This window comes from Podarcis liolepis, assembly GCF_965112155.1.
Source record: "Podarcis liolepis genome assembly, chromosome: 1".
NCBI lineage: Eukaryota > Metazoa > Chordata > Lepidosauria > Squamata > Lacertidae > Podarcis > Podarcis liolepis.
The window spans coordinates 70,587,040-70,601,734 of NC_139554.1; the positions used below are offsets into that span (position 1 = coordinate 70,587,040).

Here is a 14,695-nt window from a genome sequence, read left to right on the forward strand (position 1 = left end):
GTTGTGTGGCCTTATGTACAAGTTGGAGGGCAAGTACTAATGAGATAGTGGAGTGAAAAAGTGGCTTGAAAGCTTTTTTTAAAAAAAGAAATTGGGTGAGCTTGATGTACAGAAAAGTTTTTGCTAGGCTATAACTGCTCCCACAGGGAAAATTATAGTTTTTCTCCCTCTTTCACTAGAACTTGTGGACACCCAGTGAAGATAACTGATGGAAGATTTAAGACAGTCAAACTGTGGAACTTGCTCCCTCCGGAGGCAGTGATGACCATCAACTTGGATGGCGTCAAAAGAGGATTGACAAATTCATGGAGGAGGGGGCTGTCAATGGCTACTGCCTCCGCAGTTGGAGGCAGCAATGCTTCTGAACAGCAGTTACTGGAAGCCATGAGAGGGGAGAGGTCTCTTGCGTCATCTCCCTGGTTTCCCACAGGCATCTGGTTGGCCACTGTGTGAACAGGATGCCGGACTAGATGAGCCATTGGCCTGATCCAGCAGGCCATTCTTACACTCTTATCCCATTCACCACACATGAGAATACGGTGGAGCACCTTCTACTCATTCTCCATCACCTGCCCTCAAAAACCATCTCTCTCAATGTCCTTTACACCATTGAAGGATTTTTAAGATGGACACCAGGCATTAAAAAAACAACAATGCAGGGAATGATTTGGGCATTTGAGTCAGGAAAGCGTGGAACAGAAACATTACTTCTCATGATATTTCCATGCCTCTGGCCCCAAGGCCTCACACTTTGAACTGTTGGCACTAGGTGTGTCTTCAGTAGCGCCTTTCTGCACAAATAAGGTATGGATGGGGTTGCAGAGTCATGCCTAATTTTGGCTTAAGGTTGGGAGTCCAACCACTAGGAAAATGCAGATGAAATTGTTGAAGTAATGAGGTGAAAAATAAAAACATTTCCATTCTGGCCAACTGTTCGCCTAAACAGTGCCTTCGCCCTGAAGGGAAAAAAAGAAAGAAAGGAAAATAGTATTTTAAAAGGAAATAGCTGTGGGTTTTTTGTCGTTTATCAAAAAGTACAGGTGCCATTATGATAAGAAAGTACTGCATCTCTTAAAAATCAAATCCTATTCTGGTAAGCCATTAATTAGCCCATTCTGTTAAAGGTTTAGGCACCATTCTAAAATCATGGCAGCAAAAGAGGGACAACTTAGAATTTGGAAAAACATGGTTCTCAAGTTACTTTACTACCAATCTGTTAAAAACCTGATGGCATTTAATTCTTTTGAACATATGATTTTCATAAACCAGTTCTGCATAAACTACATATAAGCCCAAGTATGAGGAAACTAATGGCTGATGTCCAAACATTCCAGAGAGCAGTTCTTTCCTGTTAAGAACACACTGTCCTACCAGCACAGTGCAAGATCCACATGTAATTTCCCCCTCAGATAAGCAGGATAGTGAAATCTTTAGAGCCTGATAAGGCTGCTGTTGCCAAGATTCCACTAGCCTATACCATTTTTTAAAATCTTTCTAAACTGGAAGTGGGTTGTTTCATGTACAGTAATCAGACAAGAACTGTTACGACACTCAGTTAAGTCTGAGTCTAAGCTCACGATTTCGCTGCCTTCGTTTCATTACAACCTTTGTATTAAAATAGTTGGTTTAGTTGATGATTAACAACTGAAGTTTAAAATGAATTAGTTTATGAAGTCAAAGCCTTCGGAATATTTGGTTGGTAGATATAGCATGCTAACCATTTTGCGTCTAGTCACAAACTTGTTGCTTCTAGATTTTTGGTTAAGTACGTACACTTACCTAGTGAAAATGGAATGAATGCTTCTTTCTTGACAAATTGTCCAGAGCTGTCCAAAAACCTCTCAGGACAAAACATTTCAGGGTTACTCCAGTACTTTTCATCAAAGTGTACAGAGTAGAGATTTGTAATGACTGTAGTGCCTTGAGGGATAGAATAGCCACGTACAACTGTATCCTTAGAAGTCGCATGGAAAATACCTAGTGGAGCTACGTTACAGAATCTTAAAATTTCATGCAGTACTGCCTCAGTGTATGGCATTTTACACTTTTCTTCTAGGCAAGGTGTTTTGTTCGGCCCAATAATTAAATCGATTTCTTTATGAACTTGCCCTGTTGGAGAAAAAGCTTTTAGTTTATTGAGTAACTGTTTGGCAAAAATAAGTAGACACATTCATTCTATATTTAACTATGAAACCTTTAAATATATTTGTAGCCCCACTGATTTTGTGTACATTAGCCACATCCACTAGTCATGGAGAATCCTGGAAATTGTAGTTTGTTAAGGGTGCTGTGAACTGTAGGTCTGTGAGGGGTAACTACAATTTTCAGGATTCTTTGGGGGGAAATCATGACTGTTGAAGTGGTATAAGCATACTTTATGGTGTCAGGTGTGACCTTTGAACCAAATACAGTCGTACCTTGGATCCTGAATGCCCTGGAACTCAGATGTTTTTGCTCCCAAACATCACAAACCCTGAGGTGATTGTTCCAGTTTTGGAACGTTCTTTTGGAACCTGAATGTCCGACAGGGCTTCCCAGGCTTCTGATTGGCTTTGGTTTTTGAACGTTTTAGAAGTCAAACAGATTTCTGGAACGGATTCCGTTCGACTTCCAAGGTACGACTGTGCTCCAGTACAGCCAGCTGAATAGATGATGCAGCATTGTTTTGTCAGTTTCCCTCCCCTACTTTCCCTGTTAAAATCTACTCTGGAGTCTTGTGGAATACTGTAGAACAGCATGGAGTCAGTAACTGGGAAGGATAAGTTGGGAAATAGGCCCCTTTTCAACCAGCAGACACATCCTGAACAAACTCTGCTCAAAGGATACAACTTCCAGTGGGACCAAACTCTAGTTTCAACCTAATGTATTCAGATCGGGTAAAGATTTAACAAGTGGTGTTAATACCGTGCTTGGAATGCACATTCTTAATCATAAAAACAAAACACATCACGGCATATGGCATAACTTACCTTGAATATTAGGATAAAGAGCCATGAACAACACTGCCCATCTTAGAACATTTGTTGTAGTTTCTGTTCCAGCAATTATTATTTCTCCAGCAGAGAAAATTAAGTTTTCTGTTGTAAATGTAGACTCGGGGTCATTTTTATTTTTGTCCATCTCATCAAAATATGCATCTATAAAATGCCTTGGTGACTGAGGTTTCCTATTTTGTGAGAAACGCTCAATAAGGTGGAGTAGAAAAGTATAGACTTCAGATGCATTTTTAAAGAGTTGCTGATGCTTTCCAAAGGGCAAGGCGCCGATCCATGGAAAAGCATTATACAAAAATGCAGAAGAACTAGCTGCCAGTTCAATGTTTTCACTAAATATGTCCATCATATGCTGAAATTCAGTGTCTTCATATGTAAACCGTTCTCCAAAAAGAATCAAGTTAGTAATATTTGAAACTGCATTTGTTATCAAGTATTTCAGATCAAAAGGCTTGCCCTTATAGGTATCAATGGCCTCAAGGAAAATGACTGATTCTTCTGATATTTTGCTTTCGAAGGACTTTTGACCATATCCAAAAATACGGAAGCTTGTTACAGCCAGCTTGCGATGCTCTGTCCAACCTCTGCCATAACTTGAGTTCAATAAACCTGAAAGATACGAGCGTCAATATGTTTAACCCAGGATCTTACTTCTTTCATCCATATGATCTTTTTATGATCTGCAGCTACACACACATAGTTACACACATGTACAAACAAAAACGGTATCCTAAATTCATCACAGTGAATTAGTTTTACTGTTATCTTTCTAGAGTTAATGACTTCAGAATTATGTCCTATGTTTTAAGTGCATGCAACATTATACCTACGCAAAATGCAACTGCATGCGTAAAAATGTTCTTTTTAATGCCAATTTCCACTTCCCTGAAGTTTCAAGGTAGCCTTTTCCTAAGCCAGTTTCCTTGTAATGTGTATACTGGTGATTTATGTAATAGATGCTTATTTTCAAATACAAAAGGACAAGCGGGGGGGGGGGGAGAGGCTTATTTACAGATGCTTATTTACAAATACAAAAAGGCAAGTGGGGCGGGGGGAAGGCAGGCACCAACACAGGTAGTGCTAGGCAAAGATATAAAGATCAACCAACTATTTCTGTACATCCATGATTTTGTGTGTGTGTGTGTGTGTGTGTGTGTGTGTGTAGAGTGTTTCTTAACAGCAAACCAGTATACCTTCTCACCTGTCCCACAAGGTAAACAGCTTTTGAAACAGAGTGTGAAGTAGACAAGCAGCTTGAGTTAGAGTGACAAAACTTGTTTAAAGACATTTTTAATTTAGATTATGCTTGAGGAACTGAATTGCTGTAAAATTACAGAAGACAGATAAATAGATTTACATGCAATTTTTAAAATCTTCCAAACCCTTTTTTTAAAAAAATCTTTTAATTTATATATATTTTTTATTAATAGGGTTGGCTAAAACTTATGTATCCCTTAGGGTGCAGTTAGAACTTGATGCAGGACTAGTGACTAAGTTGCCTGCTAGCTGGATAGCTCAGTTGGTTAGAGTGCGGTGCTAACAATGCCAAGGTTGCAGGTTCGATTCCCATAAGAGACAGCTGCATATTCCTGCATTGCAGGGGTTTGGAGTAGATGATCCTCAGGGTCCCTTCCAACTCTGATTGTAAATAAGGTTTTACAAGGACACATTAATTCTCCAATGCTCTCATGCCCAAAAGAAACGAAACTCAATCTCTGGAGCTTTCACCACCTTGAAGCGTTTCAAGCACTTAGTAATTTGGGGTGCTTTTCATTTTAGTGTCCAAGATATATTTCATTTTTACCTTTTAAAGGGTATGTTTTCAGCTCTTAACACTGTCTACAGCACTGAACATGTACAAGCAATGATTTCCAAACACAACTGCCGTAACTGCATGCTACCACATGAAGGTGCTTCTTTGTCATCAGAGTACAGTGGTACCTCTAGTTGCAGACTTAATCCATTTCAGGGTGCCATTTGCACCCCAAAAAGTCCACAACTAAAGCACCTCTTCCGTGCATGTGCGATTGAGTGTTTCTGCGCATTATGTGAAGTGCGCAGATCATTTCTGTGCATGTGGCGAACCCGGAAGTAAACACTTCCAGGTTTGCCACGTTTGTAAGCTGAAAGTCCATAACAAGAGCGGAACACAACTAGAGGTACCACTGTATTACTTAGCTATGTATCTTGATCTCCCAATCTGGTTTGCAGAGTACACTAAACGTGCAAATACATGTAAACAAAGTGTCATAAGCTAATAAGCAGTCTTAGGAAGATACAATTCTAAGTGGAGGAGTGTCATGGAAAAGAACACTTCCTATTGGTTTTTCTGCTCAATGTCACCTGTGTTTTCCCACATGGGGTTCTGGATGCCAATTTACTAGGGTGCCACACAAATTTGAGCCCACCCATTTTGATATTACTAGCTTAAGTCAACTGCAAATCACTGTTGCATAAACATTAGAGAATAGGTTTGTTTTTAATTGATGAAAGGCATTTATAAAAGGTATTAAATGCAATTCAGCAGTATCTTTTAAGGAACATTTAAGGAATGTACAAATGAAAAATGAAAGAAAAAACAACCCATGAGATTATCAATGTGCTCCAAATTCTGCAAGCAGTGAGTAGGGGCAGGGAGGGACAAGTCTAGGGCACAAGTTAAGCACTTTTATAAAGTCCAGTCAATTTAAATGAAACAGTTTAGCATATTCTTACATTTTTTCCATGTTTTCTACTAGATTGTGGCAGATTTAGCTTTCTGTTATACTGCTGCGGGGGGGGCATGTCTTTGTTCTGTGAACTGCCCTGAAACCTCCGGGTATAGGGCAGTATTCAATAAATATTAATAATAAAAACAGGTGCTGAACCACTGTAGTAAGGGTTCCTAACCAATGGCAACCTGTTAGTTCTACAATGGATCTCTCACAACGATAAAAGCAAAGGCAGCAAAGCTACAGTTAAAAAGGAATTGTGCATTAAACATACCTTCGTGAAATACACAAATACCAAAATGTTGCAGTGCTTCCTATGTGTGCATTAACCTTGGCACAAGAATGAATGGGCGTTACTCAAGTGCCTCAGGCCACCCCCTTGTCTCTTCCAGTTGTTCCTCCCCACATTTGATTGTCATGAGTAGTACTGTATAAGAGAAAGGGATTGCAGGAGGGTTATTGTTCCTGCCTCCATTGCACTCTTGATGTAATGTTTACTGAAAGAGCCTATGAGGTGGGTAGAGTTGGGGGCGGGGGGCGGACTTCAAGGGATGGAATGATCAGAAATATAGCCTGCCTAAGTATGAAGCCATCTTATTCTTCCTGGCTAAAGGACAACATTTCCAACAGTGCACATCAACAGCCAGCTTCAAGTTTGATTTCCCAACGTTGCCCTTTGGAACAGAGCTTGAGGAATTTTGCAGACCAAGTCAGAAAGTACATACAAATGAAAAATGCTCTCAGGGTTGTTTCTTTAAAGTTAGTAAGACGACAGAATTGCAGGCACCTTTTTTAAAAGCATATACCCAATACACTAATAAGTCTCTATTAAAACAACAACAACAACACGTACCTCCCATTTTTGTCAGCTTCTTGAACAAAGGAAGAGATGGCCTGTCTGCAAAAATCTCACTCTGCTGAACAAGGCATTCTTTTACTGCATCATAGCCATTCAGGACAATAGTTGATATCCCTCCAAGATCAAGGCTAAATACCTTTTAAAAAAAATTACATGTCACTTTCAAGAATTGGGGTGGGGGGTGTGCAGAGAGAGAAATACTAGTTTCTTTTTCTTTAGAAATGTTCGTTTGGTCCGTGGGCAGCACAACAGGTATCCTTCTAACACCACATGATGCTCACAAATATGCTACATGTGCTATGCAGAAAGATTACAGTTGCATAACAATATCACAGTTTGCCTTCATTCACAGACGGTTATATGTCAACATACATCTCTGGAACTATCATACAACATCAATAATATATCTTTCCAGTCCAACATGTTGGCTAGGCTTACTGTCAGACACATGAGCTTCCTACTTATTGCTTCACTTTGCAGAAGGAACATTGTCTGCATCATTCTTAAAGTGAATGCATTACCTGTCACAAGAGATAAACATAAATTGGCAATATGTTTCTGTGGCAGCAGGAATGACACGTCACGAACAAAGTGTCCCTGAGCAGAAGATGAAAAAAACTCTGCAGTAAGAGGCATGCTTCTGTTAAGATTACGCAACAGGTGCCTCACTATCTTTAGAAGACATCCAAACTAGAAAACAGTTGTTTAATTTAAGCTATATAGTGGTACCTCCGCTTACAAACTTAATTCGTTCTAGAGATCTGTTCTTAAGCCGAAACTGCTCGTAACATGAGGCGTGCTTCTGCTAATGGTGCTTCCCGCTGCCGCCACGCGACTACCGCTCACATCCCAGGGCAAAGTTTGCAACAAGGGGCATCTACTTCCGGGTTAGCTCGTAACCAGCAGCGTTCGCAAGGAGGACAGTACGTAACACAAGGTTCCACTGTAGTGAGCAAGCAAGGGTCTGAAACCCCATTTTTATCCAAACTTGCTTTCACCAACCAGAGTTTAAAGCAGTTTTGTAAATAAGTTCAGAAATTACTAGCATGCACACCTAGTCCACGTTTCCATACTAGCTACTTTAAACAAAATTCTTCTACAAGCAGGGAGGACAGGTTGATCCTTGCTCCTTCCTCCATTGCTAGCAGTAGACTGGGCATAGGCAAACTCAGCCCTCCCGATGTTTTGGGCCTACAAGTCCCACAATCCCTAGCTAACAGGACCAGTGGTCAGGGATGATGGGAATTGTAGTCCCAAAAACATCTGGAGGGCTGAGTTTGCCTATGCCTGCAGTAGACTATTGGAGGAGGCATGGAGAAATCTGTCCTGCCTCTGCCAGACTTAGAATCATAAAATCACAGATCTAGAGTAAGAAGGGACCACCATGGTCATCTAGTCCAACCTGCTGCAGTGCAGGAATCTTTTGTCCAACGTGAGGCTCAAACCCATGACCCTGAGATTAAGAGTGAGCCAAACCTCTTGCTTGCATGGAATTCCTGCTCATTTAAGGTTACCAGGCAAGTTGTTAAATACTTGGCTGGTCCAGACAAGCCACATTTAAGACGCCACAGGGAACTGTGGTTAGTTCTGTGGTATGTGAAGGAGAAGGCTTATGCAGGCTTATTCACATAGTGGGAAACCATGGTTTAATTGTATACCATACAAGAAAGTATATTTTATCATTTTTCTATACTGATCAAATAGCTCAATATGGAATCATTATTTTTGCAGTTAATAAAAAATTGCATAAAGCTTAAAATTCTGATTTCGGTTTCCAGTTTTTGTCAGCAAATGTTCCTTTTAATAAGCTAAAGGAAAGTGTTTCTATTTGTGACTCATTATGATTGATATGATCACTAAACAAACAAACGAACAAACAAACAAAAACAAACTAAGGGAAACTTTTAAGGAGAAATGTCCTAGTGGTCACTCCTTTTCTTGTTCCTATGAGTAATGATATTTTTTCACAAGAAACCCAAGGCACTGTGACTGTCCTCTTTGCATCCCTGCAGTAGAAAACATCCTGTATTCCAAAGAGTATTAAAAAACATGTCCTTTCTTTACAGCAATTGGCAACGAGCCTGTAGGATAGTAAACTGTCAACATTCCAACTGAGTTTATGCTTCTAGCAGCTGTTGATACATTTTAATTTGTTGTAAATGTTTTTAATCAAGATTTTCTAGCTGTCCCGGAGAGAATTTTTAAAGATGAAAAGGTGGGAGATTATTGGTTGTCTCCAAAGCAGCATCAGTGGAGTTTTCCAACCCTCTGAAGCTGATTTTGAGGGCGTGCAGGGTGTTGCCAGGAAAAGGAGGAGAAAGTTCCATTCATGGAGCAGGAGTGTTGGGTGCTATTCTGTATATAGACCAGCATGTCATCACTATGCAGCAGCAGACAACTAAAGTAACGACTTTGCCATTTCTTGTGAAAGTATATTTAACGAGTTGTGGCTGTGCTGGTACTCCGCTCGATAAATATGAAAGGCAAACTGGCTTAAGTCCCCTAACATCAGGAACATATGTTAAGAGTCCTCATTGGCTGCAGCTTCATGGTGCATGTTGGCGATGTGCTTAGTAATCTGGATGGCGTGCAGGATGAGGCTTAAATTGAGAGTGCCCCAAGTTCAGTGTTACCCCGCAAAGGGAAGACATGTTCATTTTACTGATGACTTCCTTCCCCTGTTCTATAACAGTTTTTTAAAACTTGCCACATTCTCTTAGAAATTTAAATAAGAAAGCCCTCTAACTCACATCTCAAACCTAAGCAGTTTTGAGGTGGAGTTAGTTTGGTACTATAGTCCAACATGTAAAATAGAAACAAAGATTCCTGTGGCATCTTAAATATCTAGCAGAGTTGAGACACAAAGTGCAGCCCACTTTGACAAGGGTCACAGGGTTTATGTAAAGCAAGTTTTTTTTTTTTATAATGTTGAACTTGGAGCTGTATTAACAGACAGTATTAGCAACATACTGCACTGGTATGCTTGGTTGACAAGTTAGGCAACTTTCTGAAAAAAAGCAGGTGCACACCTTTACAAAATGGTATTTAATAACTATGATGCAACCAAGTCTCACGATTGTACTGCAAACTTTATATATTTTAAGAATTCTGTGCCAAACACAACAAGACTCAATACAAAATGGCAAATAATAAACCACTGTTACTGCAGTTCAAATATGCAACAGCCAAAACATAAAGTGACTTTAAAATAAAGTCCCGTTGATTTCAGCGATACTTAATCCCAAGTACCGGTAACTAAGCTTAGAATAGCCTCCTAAACCTTCCTGACATAAAAACTGGTCACTGTAACGAAGCCTTTATGACTTCCTCACTTACAAGGTGAGTCTTATATAATTCTTTTGTTTGTAAAGTGCTTTCCTAACTGAGGTCTGCCTCCAACAACAACTCTTGCAAGTTGGCCACTAGGCTAACAGTGAAATCCTCAGAAATAAGCTTTAGGTTTAACAGGATTTACTCCTAGGTTAAGTGGGTGTAGAACTGCATTCTCTTGCCCGAGAGGAAGCTCATTTAACTGAATGGGGCTCAACTTCTAGCAACAGAACAACTAGCACATTAGCAAAGCTAAGCAGGGTCCGGTATGGTTTCAAATGAGATGGGACCGGGGTTGAGATTCCTGCATTGCAGGGGGTTGGACTAGATCTCAGCCATGAGATTACATGCCCCTTCCAACTCTAGAGTAGACATGGATACGACTGTCTTGCAAGGGCAGGAAAGAACAGCCTTGGGCAGAGAGGAAGCGAAACTTGAACCCAGATCTGAAAGTGAAGATGTGGAAAGAGTTCAGATCGGGGCTTATTCACGTGAATAGGAAAAGCCTCGTCTTACAACTTAACGGAGGGGTCTTGGAAATGGCAAACGTCTAAGAGTTAGACCGAGGGGCGCTTGGTCTCCCCAGGGCCAGCTCCTCCTCGGGACCCCCAACCCCCCGCCCGCGGGGCTGCAGTACCTGCCCGTAGAGCTGGCTCTGCCTCTTCATGTAGACGTGCGGCTGCTCCGAGGCCAGCGAGTGGATGTTGCCGATGAGAGGCAGCCCCGGCGGGCCGGGCGGGAAGCCCACCGGCCGCCTCTGCTTCAGCAGCTGCCTCACCACCAGCGGCAGCAACAGCAGCACGAGGACGCCGGCGCCCACAGCCGCCGCACCGGCCGAGCCCACTCCCGGGACCCCGGACCACATTTCCCGCTCCTGCCGGCCCCAGCCAGCCAGTCGCCGGCTCTGCTCTCGCGCTCCCTTTCTCCTCTTTCTCCAAACACGCAGAAACAACAACATCCCTCGGGCCGCTTGCCGCCTCTTCTTATAGGACGCCGGCGGCGCTCGTCAGGCGAAGCCGAGCCTGATTGGTTGAGCCGCCTCGCGCTCTTTTCCCCCCCGGCCCCTCCTCTCGCGCCGCGCTTGTACTGGAGTTGCGCCTGGGGACAGTTCGCGAGTGGGATGCTGGGGGGGGGGGGGTCGGGAGTTCCCACGGGAGCAGCTGCAACTCCATTTCCCACCCCGTCAAGACGCGCGTTTATCTCCCCACACAAGCTTGCTTCATCATAAGCAGCGGCTCTTCCTTGCATAACAGGCAGCAATTGCTGCAAACTGATTTGAATAGGGGCGGGGAAGGCTCACCTGATAGCAAATTCAGGTCAGGGGCAGCAGCAGGGGGGGCTTTCGGAAAGAGGCAGGGATTTCCCCGTTTCTGAAAGCCTGAGAATTCCCGGCAAAACCCCTTCCTTTCAGCGCTAAGCTCTTTCCGCTGGCTTCCCCATCCTCAGAGCAAAGGTTAAAAGAACAACTCATTTCTATACTCTTTTTTAAAAAATAATTTTGTAGCATTTCCAGTTGTCAAACCTGAAACTCCTTGTTCTTGCAGTTTTCAGTGTGTGTGTGTGTGTGTGTGTGTGTGTGTACTTGATGCCACAACAAAGCTGTGGTACACATGGCTGTCACATGGAGAGCATTTTAATTTACTTCATGGAAGCTGTTCCTGAAGGAAGAACTGTGAGGGGAGAGACTCCATCAGGCAAGGCCTCCTTCCACCTGCCTTGCGCCACCCTCTAGTCTCTGCTTCTCAGTTTGTGTTGTATTCTTTTATGTACTGTGGCTTGCTGTTGTTTTATTGATTATAGTTTAGAAATTATTTATTGTATCTGCTGTTTAACTTTTATATGTTGTTGTTATTATTTAATACTATTGTAATGATTGTTGAATGTTACTCTTTTGATACAGGTTACCTATTTTAAAGTTATGTCTTATTATCACATTTTTGTATTGCATTAGATTGTTGTAAGATGTACAGTTTTTGTTTCTTCAGCTGGTAAACCGCCTTCAGCATTGTAAGATAGAAAGATGGTATACAAATTAAAAATGATGATGATGATGATGATAAGCAGTTCCCAGTATGTGGTGAGTTATTTGCAAGTAGTGGCTCACCACATGAATCATGGTTGCTACTTCCTTGTGGTAGAATAGACACCAAGACCAGTTGGTATGAAAAGGGCTGTTTCACATATAAATGTACTGTACTTCTTCAGTTTACTGTAGGCTTGACTATAAACAACAGAATGTGTGAACAGACCCCCAACGAAGAACATTGGCTTGGATCTGAAGATAAATGAAGGTTCCTCTGCCTGATTTTGAGTGACCCCCTGATCCCCTGCAGCTTCCTGTGGCCAACAGAAGGCTGTCCAGCATCTGACTGAATGTTTGCAGATAGAGAGAGCCCTTCCATTGTACAACTGCTCTTCCTGTCAACAAGCATCTCCTTAGGCTGACTCATCAATCTACCCTCCTGTAACTTAAGCTCATTAGATCTAGCCCTGCCCTCCATAACTGAACAATAATTGAACACATTTCATATATAAAGTTTTCATATTTTGTTATAAAAAAATTAAATTTGTCACAAGGGATGATCGAAACTAATCTTAACTGTTTATAATGGTTTTAATAATTACATGTGGGTAATTTTGATTTTCAGATAACTAAATAAAGGTGAAAATCATCTTTGAATGTGTGAGATTTCATGCTATAATAATGATTTTAAGCTGTGTTCTGTAGGCAGTGGTGAATCTCCTCCCAACCATCTTGCACTCGGTGTTCAGACATCACTTGCACCACCCTAGTTACACTACTGTTGTGAACTGCCCTGAGGATCAGAGATTATGTCTTTCGCCTAAGTGACAGCTCTTCAGGTCTTTGAGGAGTGCTGTCATGTTCCTCCCTCCAGTCTTCTCTAGTCTAAACACACACAGTTCCTACAACCTCCTCATAGGAATTATGATCCACATCTCCAATTATCTTTGGTGTCTTTTGAACTCATTCCAATTTGTCTACCCAGAATTGGAGATTGTACTGATGACATAAAGTGGAACTATTGTTTCCTGCAGCTTGGAAGCCTTTATTGCTACAACCTAAAATAATATCTTCTTCCTCTTCCTCACAGACACATCACACTTCTTTGGCTCATGTTCGGCTTGCTTTTGTTTTGTTTTCACGTGTACTATTGCCAAGCCAGGGCCGGCCTGCTCATGAGGCAAGGTGAGGCAACCGCCTTAGGTAGCAGACTCTGTAGAGCTGTGATGGGTGGCATGTCTGTGCCTGCCACCCCCCACTGTGTGCTGCTGCAAGAGAGAGGTGGGTGGTGGAAAAGGCGCTCAAGGGAATTGGTTCACAGCCAGCACGTTTTTTCTCTCTCAGGGAGAGGGACATTCAGAGACGAGAGAGGAGTGAAGATCAGGATCAGAAACAAGCAAGGAGTGAAGATCAACATTGAGGGGAAATAAGGGGAGAGAAAAGATCAGCATTGGGATGCGGGGGTGAGGAGCCCCGGCTGTATTTTTAAAAGCACCCTTAACAAGCTACAGTTGGGAGAATGCCCATTTTTTATTTGCCTCAGGTGCCAATATCTGGGGCCGGCCCTGCAACCTATACCTATTCATTTTATTTTATTTTAGTCCTAAATGCAGAACTTTGGCGGTTCTGCTGAATTTCCTTTATTGGCAGCCCAATTTCCCATGCTCTCCAGGTTAATTTTGAATATAATTCCTGTCTTCTAAGGCATTTACTATCCCTCCCAGTTTTGCATCACCAACAAATTTGATAAGGATTCCTTCCACCCCTTCATCAAAGTTATTGATACAAAAGGTTGAAGAGTACTGGTCCTCGGACAGAGCCTTGCAGCATCTCACTCCTTACCTTGTTCCAGTTTGATGAGCACTCTTTGTGTACAGTTTTCTAACCATCTATGAATTCACCAGGTGACATCATCATTAGCATGCACTTAACCAGTTTGCTAATCAAAATATTTTGGAAAAGTTTGTCAAAAGCTTTGCTGACTTCAAGATAAATTCCTCCAGAGCATTCCTACCACCATCACCGCCCAGGTTTTTTTTTTTTTTTTAACAGATCAATTAAGTACAAAACTAAAGGAATAATGAAAAAAATCTCAAGTGCCTTGAGAATGAGGCAAAACCAATCAATCAATCAATCAATCAATCAATCAATCAATCAATCAAAATGCCTCTTTAATAGTGAAAGAAAATGTTCAGGAAACTGGAGGACAGCTTTCAGCACAGTACTAGTTAGTTTAGAACAGCCATAACAAAATATTACATAAATCTGCGATTAAAAAAATAAACTTTAGAGAAACTTCTTTTCCTTTTCCCTTTAAGGAAAAACATGTTGAATAAGCATGCTAATTTTTCATTTGGAGTATGAGACTCTGTTTCATAAGACTTTCAGTAGATGAGGTGCCAAGAAGATTTTATCTGGAAGATTAATCATAAGTCATGTTGATACTATCAGAAATACTTACTATTATCTTAATTAAAATGTTTTGGTGGCAAGAACTTTTTACTGCAACATGGCAATCCCCTTGGAAATTTCTGAACGGTACATGCAAATACACACACACACACACACAGAGAGAGAGAGAGAGAGAGAGAGAGAGAGAGAGAGAGATGCATGCTATCTTCCATAGCACAGCCTTCTCCAGCTGGTGTACAAAAGATATGGGATATGGGGATCTAAATCTATCTCGCGATAATTGAGCCTCATGTTCAAAGCAGGAACATTGTGCTTCCAAATCATTTATAGTGCAGTCCACTTACAATGCTTCCACTCCAGATTCTGT

At 41.6% G+C, this 14,695-nt stretch overlaps 2 protein-coding genes across 2 annotated transcripts in view; both read right to left on the bottom strand.

Annotated features, from left to right (window-relative positions):
* The window catches only part of PSMA1 (proteasome 20S subunit alpha 1), a 376,247-nt gene that overhangs the window by 99,568 nt on the left and 261,984 nt on the right, over positions 1-14,695 (bottom strand). The window lies entirely within an intron of this gene.
* CYP2R1 (cytochrome P450 family 2 subfamily R member 1) lies at positions 601-10,866 on the bottom strand. Its single transcript, XM_083471225.1, has 5 exons — positions 10,531-10,866; positions 6,558-6,699; positions 2,970-3,602; positions 1,780-2,109; positions 601-956 (listed from the first exon to the last, which is right to left on the bottom strand). Exons 1-5 carry the CDS (start codon positions 10,849-10,851, stop codon positions 778-780), a joined length of 1,605 nt encoding a protein of 534 aa, XP_083327351.1. The 5' UTR covers positions 10,852-10,866; the 3' UTR covers positions 601-777.